This window comes from Varroa jacobsoni, unplaced genomic scaffold, assembly GCF_002532875.2.
Source record: "Varroa jacobsoni isolate VJ856 unplaced genomic scaffold, vjacob_1.0 scaffold_355, whole genome shotgun sequence".
In the NCBI taxonomy this organism is placed as follows: domain Eukaryota; kingdom Metazoa; phylum Arthropoda; class Arachnida; order Mesostigmata; family Varroidae; genus Varroa; species Varroa jacobsoni.
The window spans coordinates 244,458-257,985 of NW_019213257.1; the positions used below are offsets into that span (position 1 = coordinate 244,458).

General features: G+C 41.3%; 1 protein-coding gene and 1 long non-coding RNA gene across 2 annotated transcripts in view; one reads left to right on the forward strand and one right to left on the reverse strand.

Moving 5' to 3' along the window:
- Positions 1-13,528, forward strand: part of Slik (Sterile20-like kinase) — a 41,398-nt gene that overhangs the window by 15,635 nt on the left and 12,235 nt on the right. Inside the window, exons 2-3 of the mRNA XM_022831828.2 lie at positions 7,918-8,103; positions 9,102-9,266. Coding sequence (XP_022687563.1) covers positions 7,927-8,103; positions 9,102-9,266 — 342 coding nt within the window. The 5' untranslated portion in view covers positions 7,918-7,926. The remainder of the gene's footprint in view (positions 1-7,917; positions 8,104-9,101; positions 9,267-13,528) is intronic.
- LOC111259658 (uncharacterized) lies at positions 2,134-4,187 on the reverse strand. The gene is made up of 2 exons (XR_002679761.1): positions 3,984-4,187; positions 2,134-3,548 (listed from the first exon to the last, which is right to left on the reverse strand). It is a non-coding gene; the product is annotated as an uncharacterized LOC111259658 (long non-coding RNA).

Below are 13,528 nucleotides of genomic sequence, written 5' to 3' on the forward strand. Positions count from 1 at the left end.
GGGCGCGAGTCATACTTTAGCCGAAAACGACGCACATCACTGGACATGGAGCTGAAATAGAAGCGTCATAAATAGAAGCCTTTGTCTTACTAGTGATAATCCTACAAACCTAGTGACTGTCTCGCGAATGGGGCGTCAATACTGCAATCGCGTCACTTTGTCACTTCGTGGCATGCGCGAAATTCATATTTATATTGAAGTAGAAACTGGTTATTGCTGTCATTTATTGGTCTACGAATGAGTAATGTGGAAACGAACAGAATATACTTTGAGCTGGAGTGGAGAAAGATCGTCTATACGTATCGATCGAAATGGCAACGTTGCAAACAGATTCTGCAAGCGTGAATTGTTAAAACAGACTGCCACAAAAATTACGTGCTTCTCGCGCTGAGCAGACAGCGTGTACACGATAAGTTTAGTTATGTGCTAGTTAATATGGAAGGTGTATTTTTCTAGACGTTCCAATTCCATGTTTTGACCTTTCTCGTACCAAATGTACCGTGAGTGCAACCTGCGCTTTCCTTCACAAGCTAATCCGCAATTAGCTTTCCGACTCTTCGGAGTTTCCTTCCAAGAGATGATTCAGTGGATTTGGCTGAGGTTTTTCTAGCGCAGATTCAGCTGCTCTTATGCCGATTGCCTGTTTACACGTCTGTCGAATTCTTTTTGTAAAACCTTTATCATCATCTGTCAACGTTAGGGCTCACAGTGACACGCCTATGATTCGTGGCTTCTACGCAGAGCAACGCATATTATCTCTCCCAAATCATATTTGGTTCACGTCGAGTTCGGGCGGGAAATTCAAAACATCTTTTTCAAGGTTATAAGCGATCGCCACAGAACGCCAAAAGCTGAGGCCGGAATAGGTTGCACTTTTGCAGGTTGTTAGTTATTCTGTATGTAATAATAATAAAGAACTTTGTTTTCATTTAATGGCCTATCGCTTTGCTTTGCCAGGTAAGCTTATATAGGAAACGTTTAGATAGATTTGGGAATATTATAGGATGAATTAGAGCAGTCATAAAACCGTTAAGTAAATGACACGGTTGGGCTGTTTTTCATTCATGTTCTGTTCGTGTTTTTGTAAAGCAGCATGCGTCGCTTGGATTAACTGGAACGAAGCGTTCACCGGGAATTTCCGTGGCACAGCTTTTAATAAAACCATCAATGTTTCGTTACGCAAATAGCTTTTTTTTTTTTCTACGGATGGATATGCCTCTTGCAATTGATGTAAATTTGTTTTCGAGTTCCTCTCTTAAACATGCACAAACTAGACTAGATTAGTCGTCGCAAGTGCTTAATAATAAACTATGCAATTAAAATATAATATTTTAATGTTCCCAAGAGAACTAAATTTAATTGGGGTAGTTTAGTTCGGAGAGTTCCAAGAGAAAATTAAACCCTTTGAACACTTTGAAAGTAAAATGTTCTCTAGGCCGACGAGCGACTAATCGGAAAATGCAGTTCTCTGCATTTTCACTATACTTACATAATCTATCACTATACATAATATAATAAGTAGCGTCATGAAGAACAGCTTCGCGAACAGTAAGTTCGGACATTACAAAGGCACAGTGAAACGCTCACAGGTCAACCCCTAATAAAATCATCAAAGTCCGTTCAAATTTGGTTCCACTTTCCGGCGATAATTGATGTTGGCAGTGACGCATCTCTAAGTAGCTGCGAAAAAGTTGGACGGGCCTGCAGGCTAACCCTAACGTCAAACGAAATGTGTTGCCGTGCTGCGTTATAGTACATAAACGAAAAGCCACTAATGTGAAATGCCAGAAACTCGCCAAGAAAGCATATTATTAATCTATCTTTTTATGAAATTTCCATACACATATATATATGTACATATATAAAGTGCTTTAATATCGTAAAAAGGTGCGCAAGCAGGTGCAAGACGTAACAAGCGTCGCAGCAGCAGAAATAGCCTGCTATAGTCAATTCTGCTCCATGCCGCGTCATGTTTAAGGGCTTACTACAATACTACTCCTGAGAAGAGGCACTGGTCGTGCGAAACGCATTGCATGATTTTAGTTTGATCAAATTTAGCTGAGTATCAACGTTTAGTTTGTTTGATTTTGGTCTAAACCATGATCATTTATGCCGTTGAAGAACAAGAACAAGTTTTTAAAATCATCTGTTTGTCTGTATTGTTTTTATTATTCGCATCACAATGTCTTACAGGAACACCAGGGAATTTTATGAATGCAACTTTTTAGTTCAAACTTGAGTTCTCAGTGACCTTTTGTGGGATAGAGTATAAAATGTGCTCTGAACCATATTCCTGACATTGAATCGGGCAGATGAGACTACAGTAATTATTTATTCAGCTGCAAAGCATGGCTATGATTTTTTCGATATTTTAAGTAAATGAGCAATAGAGAATACCGTAGATCCAACTGGTCGCGGTTTGAATAAACCGGACAGTCACGTTAATAAAAACAGCGTGTAACGATTGAAATGAGTTCTTAAAATCATTAACAAATTTAGTAGAAGCGTCTGAATGGCCAAGTGATTACTAAATATTGGCTAGCATTTCTCCAGACGAATTTACTGTTTCTTGTGTCCTATTGACGCACATAACGTTATGTTAACACACTTCCACTATATATATGTGGAAATTATTGAACACGTAATTTTGTTTTGCAATATTGACAGCCATAAGCTTGGCTTTATGCTTGAACTCTTTGTTTTATAATATAAGGATAAATGACTTTTTTGACAATAAACCAAGATCACACACAGTTGTTCTGTCCGGCAACATGAACGTTCCCGTTGTAGAGCATTCATTCTGTGCTATTGAAATTCCTTTGGGGGTCGACCTTCTCGGTTCCTGGAAAAACTGAAAAGTCATTGCGTCTAAAGTCGTTTTTGACCACTACTACGAAAGCCGGTGAAGTAAGCGAGTTCAGTCAGCAGCATCCATATATGATTTCCGGGTATTTTCTTACTCTTGTCTTAATATAGAAAAACTCTACATAGAAATCGTTTACTGCAATAGTAGCGAATCATTCTATTTAGTTGCATTAGCAGCGTTAGCCGACTGGTCATAGCAGTAGTAGTAATGAAGAATGTATGCATACGATAATAATAGTAGTACTATTATTATACCGTGTTTTCTGTTGGATCTAGCTGTTTCTTTCCCGTTTTCCTGCTTATGAACGGACAATCGAATCGAGTAAACCAACACTAACAACGACCCCGGCAAGGAAAAAATAATCAGGCAATCGATAGCCGCAGTTGGCGCTAGGTCCCGGCCTGAGCGCTCTCTTCCCCTCCAGCGATAACTGAGCAAGCTTCCCATGAATTACTTCTTTCACTTGTGACGGACCCGTAATTCATAGTACGTTCGCCCTTGATTTTCTTTCGAAATGTTTCTTTTGTTGTAAAACACGGGAAAATCTTTGTTCTAGCAATCACTTACATTAAATCCACTGGACATTGACAATCGGCGCTCTTCGTCGCAGCTAGTTCATTTCTCCCGAATGGGGTCAGTTGTGTCGCGTCACTACAACATGGCTCGCCCGTAGCATGTAACCCTGCATGTGAGAATGAATGACTTGCTAATGAAGTTAAGCGGGCTGGGTGGGAACCGGGGCAGACAGAGACCAAATTGTGGCTAGGTTACGTTCGCGAGACGATACCGATCGTTGAAATTCCGTAAAGGTCATCATCGCGGTTGAACACCGGCCAAACCGTAAGCGACGCAACGGCGTTGCTTGAGGAGTGGCGTCGCCAGAGTTAATGCGACTGGCGATGCTGATGCTCGATTACTATCGTGCTCTAATGGTTCAATGGTCGCAGTGGTAAGCCACTCTGAACACAACGACTTACCACTGCGACGACCCCGAGTAGTACTACTGTTTGTGTCACTATAACTGTTTGCTTTTGTGTTTACCACTGACGTCGAGGTGATGAAGGACAAGCCCAACAGGCCGTTGCTTGTCCCGTCGATGCACGTGAACCTCGTTTACCTGCGCTCTAATTATAGCCGTGTTGGTGTACTCCTTGTGCAAGTGCTTCCCACGTTCGTGCTCGAACCCGGTGGCGGCGAAGGGAAACGTGGCATCGTCCATGCTACTGTCCAAGTCAGCGGATGAATACAACTGAGGGTGGCCTCGTTTCCTGCGTCTGTGTCGCTTCTTAAATACACTGATGGCGGCTGGTGTTTTGTTTTCTTCTCGAACGGTCCACGTGTAATAGCCGAATGTTAGCCTCGTTGCATTTACGTCCGAATCTTTCGGTTCTCTAGAAAGGGAGAGGAGTGACTTCATTTGCTTCAGTACGAGCATTCCTCTTGGTATATAATAGCGTGGATGTAGAGGCGTGGAATATGATATGGTAATCGTGTCGTAGCTGCGTGTGCCAGATGCATAAAACGCGCCGCTTCGTACTGAAGTCTAATATATAAAGGTAAACAATAATATGATGTATAAACACCGCCAGCAGACAAGTCGAACGAATTAGCAACAACTCGATAATGTCTACTTCATGCGGTTGCAACATGCAGCGGGTCAGTTTGGGCCGTCAATCATCTTAATGGGCAAATTGACTAGCGTCAGTCGTTTGTTAATCAGCGCCGGCCATTGCATAACCAGCGAAATATATTGAATAACATCGGCTATTTTTCGCCACACACAGGACACTTCGACACGACGGGAGTAGAAAGAATATCGAAAGCCTGCCAGCCAATTCGGTTATTTTTTTCCTCTCTAGATCCTGCTAAACCTGAATCCTCTCATTCGTGTTTGCCTAGACAACATACGTTAACGCTAACAGTATGCCAGACCGACATGTGACATTGCAAAGTTTGGTCGCAGACAGAGACGGAGAGACGTTTATGGCGTCCGTGTTGAATGGCTGTGAGCGTATTTTTGTCGTACTCGTGCCAGATGGAAACTTCATACTACTACTACTACTACGACAAAAGTGAGCCACGGATGTCAAATGACGAGCTGGTAAGTAGCTTCAGATCTCCAAGCGGCACTGCTAGTAAAGATATATAAAATTCGTTCCGCTGTAGTTCATCGCGATGCGGTGACGAATCGATCCTGCGTGACTAGCGCAAACAGGTCTACTAAAATCTGTATTAGCACGACGTTCAACGACGAGCTAATTCGTTTCAATTGTAAAGCTTGAACGTGCAAGCATGGAACGTTGAATCGTCGACACCTCGTTGTTGTCATTTATGACCATTGTATTTTACCACGCCTATTGTTTTACGTATCTTAATAGATTGTGTGTTTGACGGGTGAACAGGCGACGGTTTAGAAGGTCTCAAGTAACCGATACAAATAGGCAACAGTAAAAGCGCATTACTATATTAGTAGTGATAACAACTATGCTAATTATAGAAAAGCAGATGTTTAACACTTGTTCCCGTGATGGCGTAGCCGGTAACGCGTTTGTCCACTAGACCTGCCGACACGTGGCGGTCTATGCTCGAAGGCGGGCGTAAACGCTTCATGCTGGCAACCAGCGCTCGGAAGCATCGAGTGAAAGAAACATCGTTTTCTTTTTTCTAAGATTTCTTCGTTACATTTCTGTTTTGACGGTATGTACTGTAGTAGCAAGGTCAGTCGCGTTTGTGTCCGCAGTTAGTGGCTTCTGTCAATCGTGCCGACAAATCGGCAGCGAACGCTGAGGTTATTTTTAACGCTTCGTACGGAAACAGCTTTTACAGATCATCAAAGCTGTTATCGCCTGCCAGGTGGCGACCTCTAACATGCGTCCGCACCTCTTTGACTTCCGAACTTATCGTAGTAGTAACGCATGGCAGATGACCCCCACTAGTTCTCGTTTAACTATATAGCTAATTAGTCTAGCTAATGTTAGTATTTCTAGCTGGTCGCTCTTGCAGTTTAGAGAAGCACCGTGTCCGAACGACACTGATGTGTTGGTTGTATCCTTGACTCAGTGGCAGATTAGCAGTTCAGTGTGGGAATCGATACTAATACTGGCTTGAATGAATACCGAATCGTTCTCGCTGCCAGATCTGCTCGCTAGATATTGGCTTTTAGAATTTTAATCAGTGCCTTCTTTTAGCTTAAGCTACGATTTTTTACGCTTACTTTTTCTGACAATTAATAGAATGTCTAACCTATTTTGTTCAGCTAACAATTATGTTCACGAGGTATAAATAAATTGACTAGTATTTCACTAATCGAGGCATCCGAGTCTGCGCACCTCGGTACTGGTGCACCGCCTATGACAGTCAAAAAAACATTCCCCAACACCTACAGGGTGATACATGTAAGAAACGCTATTATTTGTGCGATGGGCAAGGATGGCTCAAAGCGCGCAACGCATAGACGATCCTGTGCGTTTAGTTTATATGTTAGGCTGTTGCCATTTGAAGACTGCTGGAATAACATGGTCCAGCCTTGATGACCTTCTGCGTCTGGTCCGACGTGCGCATAATCAGGCACGCTTCTTCATTGTCTTCGCATATCGCTGTATAGATGTCACACTACAGCGTCAGCGTTTTTTTTTTCTAGTGAACGTTATCTTAACTATCCCAATTCAGTATTGTTCGAGCTATTACAAGCAGGCACAGAAAGATCTGCCATTTGTACAAACGCATATAATACTTATCACCTAGTGAAAAGCAAGGAACAAGAATTTGTTCCGGAAGTCGTTTCATCTGGATTTGCCTATGATATGATAGCGACGTCAAAGTTAGGCGGAGTTGTGTCAAGGTACCGCGCCACGTTTGACAGATTGAAAAAGAAAGCTAACGCTGATTTGCCGTTTGATACTAGAACGATATGGCAAGCTGAAAATGGTATTTACGAGCAGAATACGACACAGACATGTGGACCTCTACGTGAACTTAGCCTCATTAGTTCAAGGATAATGGACCATTGCTCTCAATATTGCGTTTACGGATTAATATCAACTAATTAGAAGTAAATGTCGAACCTATTTCATTAGAGAGATTGTTTGGCCAAAAGGCGGCTAGAAGTTAGGGAGCGGGGCTTCAGACGGCCAGCGTCACTATCTCGTTTACACGCGTGCATAACAGCCACAGACAGATATGACTAAAGTAATGAAATTATGTTTACAAGTGAAGCTTTACCGAAATAGCCTTTAGAAATGGAATCATTAAAAGTTTTGTCTTTGGCACCCATCAATCTATACCTCGGTTAGTTCAGTCATAGGCCAGAGGTCATTACAAGGATTCGTTCTTGTCTAACCAAATTTAGGACACAGTAAGCAATGCTATGGTTAGGAGATAGACTGGGTCGTTGCCATAGCGCTGGAGTCGAGAAGGAGTCCTGACCGAATTTAGATGGGTCTATTTCCAGTGTGGATAACCTATGGGATATTTCCTTGCCTGGAAGGACTGAATATCGTGCAACGTATAAACTCTAACGCTTGACAATACAAATTTCCAATTTAAATAAAAAAAAATTCTGACTTCCGTACTTCTGCTCTCCACGTCTTCCTTGGCATGTACTGATTCTTCGATGTCAACTAGTAGCAGTAATAGACTGCTATCAAATCTTGTAGTGATCCCGTTACGATCCTACGTAAAGCATAGGTAACGATCTTCCACTGTGGTGAGATAGATCTTAAGATATAAGCCACCAGCTCGGTCTACTAAGTCTGCGTCAATTTAAAAACGAGAAAACAAATTCATTGGTAGATAAATGTTTTTGGCCAAGACGAGTAAATAGACACCAGCCTCATTTAGACAACGCCCTGTTACGTGGATGACGATAGCTGACGTGTGTTCGGTTTAAATTTGGCTAACTGGGTTCTACGAAGTTCGGAATGGGTTTATGATGTCGAACTAACAGTTAACTATAAGAAGTTTGTGTTGGGATTTGCCTTCTAGCTAATCGTATTTCATTATAATCTTAGTAATGTCTCGTTTTGATGATTTTCTGTATTTTTACATTGCAGGATCGCAACATGTCGTTCTTTTCGAATATCAAAAAGATTTTCTCGTTAAACACAAACTCAACAGCAGTTGCCCAGGATGCGAAGCGGCGAAAGCTGAGTCACAACATCCGTTATGAAACGAATCCTCTCGAATTCTGGGAACTCATCGGTGAATTGGGTGATGGGGCCTTCGGAAAAGTGCACAAGGTAAGCTGGACAATATGCTGAATATAGCAGTGATGTCTACCCGAATATAATACCAATCATGTGACAGAAAATAAATAGTCGCACTCCGAACTGAGACCGATAACAGTAATGGCAACAAAGCGGTACAATTAGAAAAAAAAAATATTATCAAGCTTGCTTTTATTGCGATATCTTAAAAGCATACGAGTAAGGGTATTTCATGCCTTACACATATATCTGATTTACGTATTAGGCCGAAAGTGTAGATTTAAGCTTATGTTGGCAAAGCGAACCAGCTGTAAAAACGACTCGATGGGTTCGTTCACTGATTGTTTATGTATATATATTCTGAGAGTTTTTTTTTTTGCTGTGATACTAAGACGCAGTGTTAATCACGTAACTTTATAACGAAACCTACTCGCAGTCAGAGCTAAACCTTATTGTTTTTCGTTGGGTTTTAAATATCGTAACAAAGATTCAATAAAGCTAAGTGTTACCATTTAAAGATCCCACTGGGAAAATACACCACCACAATATAATTTGATTACAGACAATTAAAATTGTGTAAAGCGCACTTTTGGACTGCTATCATAATATTGATTGCTTTTAAACTAGGCGATCATTTAATTTTTCCGAGAAAATATGATTTTTGGAAGTGTGGTTACTATTCGTTAGTGTGTTGTTGTTAGCCTGACGATTGTAAGAAACGAGGGTGAGCGCAGGTCCTGTGGCCTGCGTCTGTGAAATAGAGTTTCGAAGTTCATCTAATTTAGTATCATTACGTTAATTGGTGTTGGCTATCTCCAAAATACGCACTTTGATGATATTGCAGAAAAATGCTTCGTAAACGCATACCTTTTGTGATAAAAACACGTAGACGTTCAATGCTTTAGTCCCTCCGTTAGCCAAAGTGGACAAACGAAACAATAAACAATGTAAATGTTAATTTATAAATCCGTGGTTACCGAAGAATAAAGCGACGAAATCCTGCTAACGTTGTCGGCATTTGGTATTTGCAGGCCAAGCACAAAGAGACGGGCGTGCTTGCGGCCGCTAAAGTCTGCAAGCTTGATTCGGACGAGGATCTCGAGGATTTCACGGTAGAAGTTGACATCTTGTCAGAATGCCGACATGCCAACATTGTCGAACTCAAGGAGGCGTTCTTGCACGATCAAGAATTATGGGTAAGCATACAGGGTTGTCTTCATTATTTAACTGATCCAATCCGTTCCGCATAAGCGGATACTTATTTTTTTTACCCTTTTCCTATTCGTTACATGAGTGTGTGGTCGTCTGCTTAGCAGATTGAGGGTCGGCAATATTTGTCTCGGTATGTAAGCTCAGCAATAAATGCAGCAGATTCACACTCTGTACCAGTGCTTATTTTGCTTTCTTTGACATAATTATTATTATTACGCTAAGGTCAGTATAATCACAAAAATATATGCATATATTGTTGCGATTATGCTGCATACATATGTGTATATACAAGTGATAGGAGTGGGAACCTCATGACCGTAACGTAGATCATTAGTGGTAATACGTTACTTTTATTCGATTCTATCTTATGCACAAAGATTTTTATAGATAATATTTTGTCTTATTCAATAATCATCATTGCCGTGTTAAACTAGCCTCCAAAGGATAACTTGACCCCTGTGCCATTTGGGATGAGTGTTGTTATTATTGAAAAATAATGAAGAACAAGGTCAATACAACCAGTTAGTCAAAATCACATTAGATCATCGGCCGACTGTAGTGGCCTTTATGATAGAGCAGCCTTGGCCCCGTGATTGTCCTTCACTTCCACTTTAGCAAGTCTACAACAGGTGTCACTGCGACGCTGCTATGGATAGTTCCCGGGAATTACGGCATGCTGATTTGGGGCATGGTGACATGATGCCTGAATGGTCGGCGGCCGTAACTAGATAGGCAGACAAACAAACAGCGCGTCCTTCTTCGACGCAATGGCAGCAAAGTGCCATCGCCATGTGGTGCCGTGCTATGAATCGTCTAGGACTGGCGGGCCGATAGCAGGACAAGCTGTCGCAGTTACGGGGGCCGCGCTAGTGGCCCTCATTCCGCTCTTCAGAATAATAGTCTCCGCTCTTAGAGCGATCATGGCAGTCCAGGCGACTGAATAAGGTCGAAAGGAATGATCGTAGGCGTGCACATGGACTGTTCTAACTATTGAGCTTTTGCACGGCAGGGAGCAGAATGCTATTTCTGACAGACGACGAAATACCAGGTTTAGTTCAGGGCAATGAAGGCTTCTGCAATAGATGGTCTGCAGTTGCACATCGACTGCATCACTCTAGAGTAACCTGTAGAAGTAGGGATATCTATCGCTAATTCGAATACTTCGTTTGGACGAACGCTGCCTGCAGACGAGATGATTGCAAATGCCACAATGCCAATAGAACATTAAACGACGAACGGCGTCGTCGTCGAACGCGTACAAACGAGGACGCTAAAGAAAGCTCAATGATGCAGATTGTCTCGGAGTGCTGGACCTAATGTAGTAAGATACGGGTGCCAGCCTGCAATTGGGGAAAATAATGGAGGATAAATCGTTCAAATATTTTCAGTGCCTGAGCAGGTGAACAGGACTGCAGTAATGTTGCAACTGCTCAGTTATTGATTGAAATAAACGCCATTAATAGACAGACAGTTATACGATGTAAATTGAAGCCTACGCTCTAGCAGTTTATCGGTGATTGTTGCTAATTGTTTTTGTTTTTCTAATATATTTATGCATGTGTATAAAATAACTTACAAATGTAAGTAAGGGGTAAGGTTAGATTTCAGTATTAAGAAGATTAAACTTATTCGACGGTCGGATAAACTTAGTCGACATTGTCGATAGGTTGATAATGAGGCCGACTTGATGTTGTGATAGCAATTATGTAGAATTATACAACAATTAGTGACTAAGGTCAAGGGTATTGTGATGTTTGAGTGCAGGCTGTTATCGGTAATTCTAATTAGAATCTTGTTTAAAAATAAGGCCCGAGAAGTATGGCGGTGTGGAAAAGCTAGGAAAGGCGTAGTATCTGTATATGTCGTGTTATGGATCCTGCGACCCACAGATCACTTTCATCGTTATTCCAGATTCTCGACGTTTGATGAGAAGAACGTACCGATGTACAGGGTCTGGTATTAGTTAAAACAGATGGCATTCGCCAGTAATAACAATAAATCTAAAGTTGTCGCTGGCAATAAACCCACTGGAAGTTATTGGTACTAAAATGCTACAACGTAGTTGATACCAAATAAGGTCCCATAGCTTAAATAAGTGGCGCTTCTATGTTTAATTTTGATATGATCGGGACTATTGCGCGACAAAATATTGAGGAATACCTAAATTACAAATAAACACATTGCAGCATGTTAAATGGTTGGCAAATATTAGCAGCGTGAATAGATTTTTAGTTGGAAAAATCTCCATACGTACGGTACATACAATGAAACTATACACGTACATTTATTTAGGCATAAGTGTAGCTAGTCTACCCCGAAACCCAAAAGGCCTACTTTTTGTTGGTAGCGCAGAAACGACACTAACCTTGAATAAGCGGCATGCCCTTGGCCTTTTTCTCGCAGAGGTTTCAACCTTGGGCTGGATTTGTGGCGGCATCTATGGACCAAAAAAATATCTCATTTTAAAGCCTGGCTATACTCGAGTATCTTTATGTAATGGAAGAGATGCGCCTCACGTCTTAATAGAAACTCCTTCAAAGCCTCACTCGTAGCTAGCCCTAGAAAACTAATTGAATACGCTGAACTTTTTTTATATGTTACCCCTAAGTTTTTCTAAAGCCACAAGTTGTATAACTTAGCCAAGATCTAGGAGCAGCTTAAATAAGCTTTTAGGGATGCGGGAATTAGTCAGCTTCCGTAAGTGTGTGCCATGTGCCTAATTTTTTATGGGGTTTTAAAAACCTGCGAAGTCCCAGTTAAAGCGTGTTTATTTTTGACGAACAAATTGCTAGCTAGAAAATTTACAAATAAATAGGCCATTTGTTGGTCTCAATGTTTATCGCTGTTCATTGACCAATAATATGAAATCGTCCGTCCCGTCATCAGAGATTGTGATGAATGTTTCAAGGAGAGATCGCTTTTGGACTGGCGATAATTGTATACATATGTATCCCTAATTTACCTACTTCGAATAACGTCGCTCGTCCAAATCGGTCAATTACCTACTCAATGTGAAAGAATGAAATGCAGCGGGTATAGGGAAAGGGAAGTCTACGGAGTGGAATACATCGGCTTGGTCCGGTCGCTTTCCAGCTATAGCTCTGATGGTGGACCGAGCTGTAAAAGAAATTAGCCAATAGTCGGTTGGTCCGACGACTAAAATGGGGAATGCGAGGTTGAAGATGTTGTCAGATGAAAAAAGAAGAAGAAAAAGGAAAGCTAAAACGTCGTCATAATCTTATACGAATCGCATCACGGAACAACGTTATTGCTCCGGCTGTACGTAGACGACACGTCAGCGATCGAGAGAGCTTTGTTTGCTGTTTACGAAGGTCTCCTTCGGTTGTACCGTCTGAAGATGCGGTCCGGTTCCTAGCGCCGGCATTACGACATGAAAATGTATTTTTCGAAAACGGACTTTTATTTTCTCACTCTGTTAGCTAGAAAAATAGTGGATCATGCGAGATCACTCGAGTACGGGCGGGTAAAAGAAGCTGGAATTCGGCCAAATGCTAGTCGCCTAAACACATTGAAAGATGTTGAATGAACTACGTAGCCCAACCGATTAAAACGAATGAGAATATTCGCTATACCTTGTATATGTATGTGATATGATAATCATCATGTTGCAAATAAAAAAAATCAATAGCACTAACGTTTAATTTCGCCACCTCTCCCCCGTCTCATTTAAAGTGAATTGCCTCGTAGGCTGCTTCAGCAATCAGCAGTATTTTTAATGAGTTGCAGTCAAGCGAGAATAATCAATCAATCATTAGAGAGAGATGTTAAATTCTTTGGTTCACCTGCTTCGATCTGAAATTGGTTGGTCATTGTATATACGTTGGAGCGCCATCTTCTTTGCCCATTGGAGATACTGAGTTAATCTGGGGGCATTGTTAGAATTGTTGTACGAAGTGCTTTGGGACAGATTTACTCTCATGAGTCCATGTTATCCACTTTCTCCCAATGGGTTCTTGGTTGGGTTTGCATCACCACTTGTTGACATTTTAACTGATTTATCTAAATGTCCATTACTTACTTAGAACTACCTATTAGCGAGATTTATTCAAAAACGATGACTTCTCTTCACGGCTAAAATTAACGAGAAATAGCCACACAATGTACATAATGTTATCTACATTATTATATATAAAATCTACATAGTATCATTGTTAGTACGCTGTAACTTATTTTAATCATTTAACGCTGCTGGTTTAAATCTTCCCCCCTGACTACTGACACATTG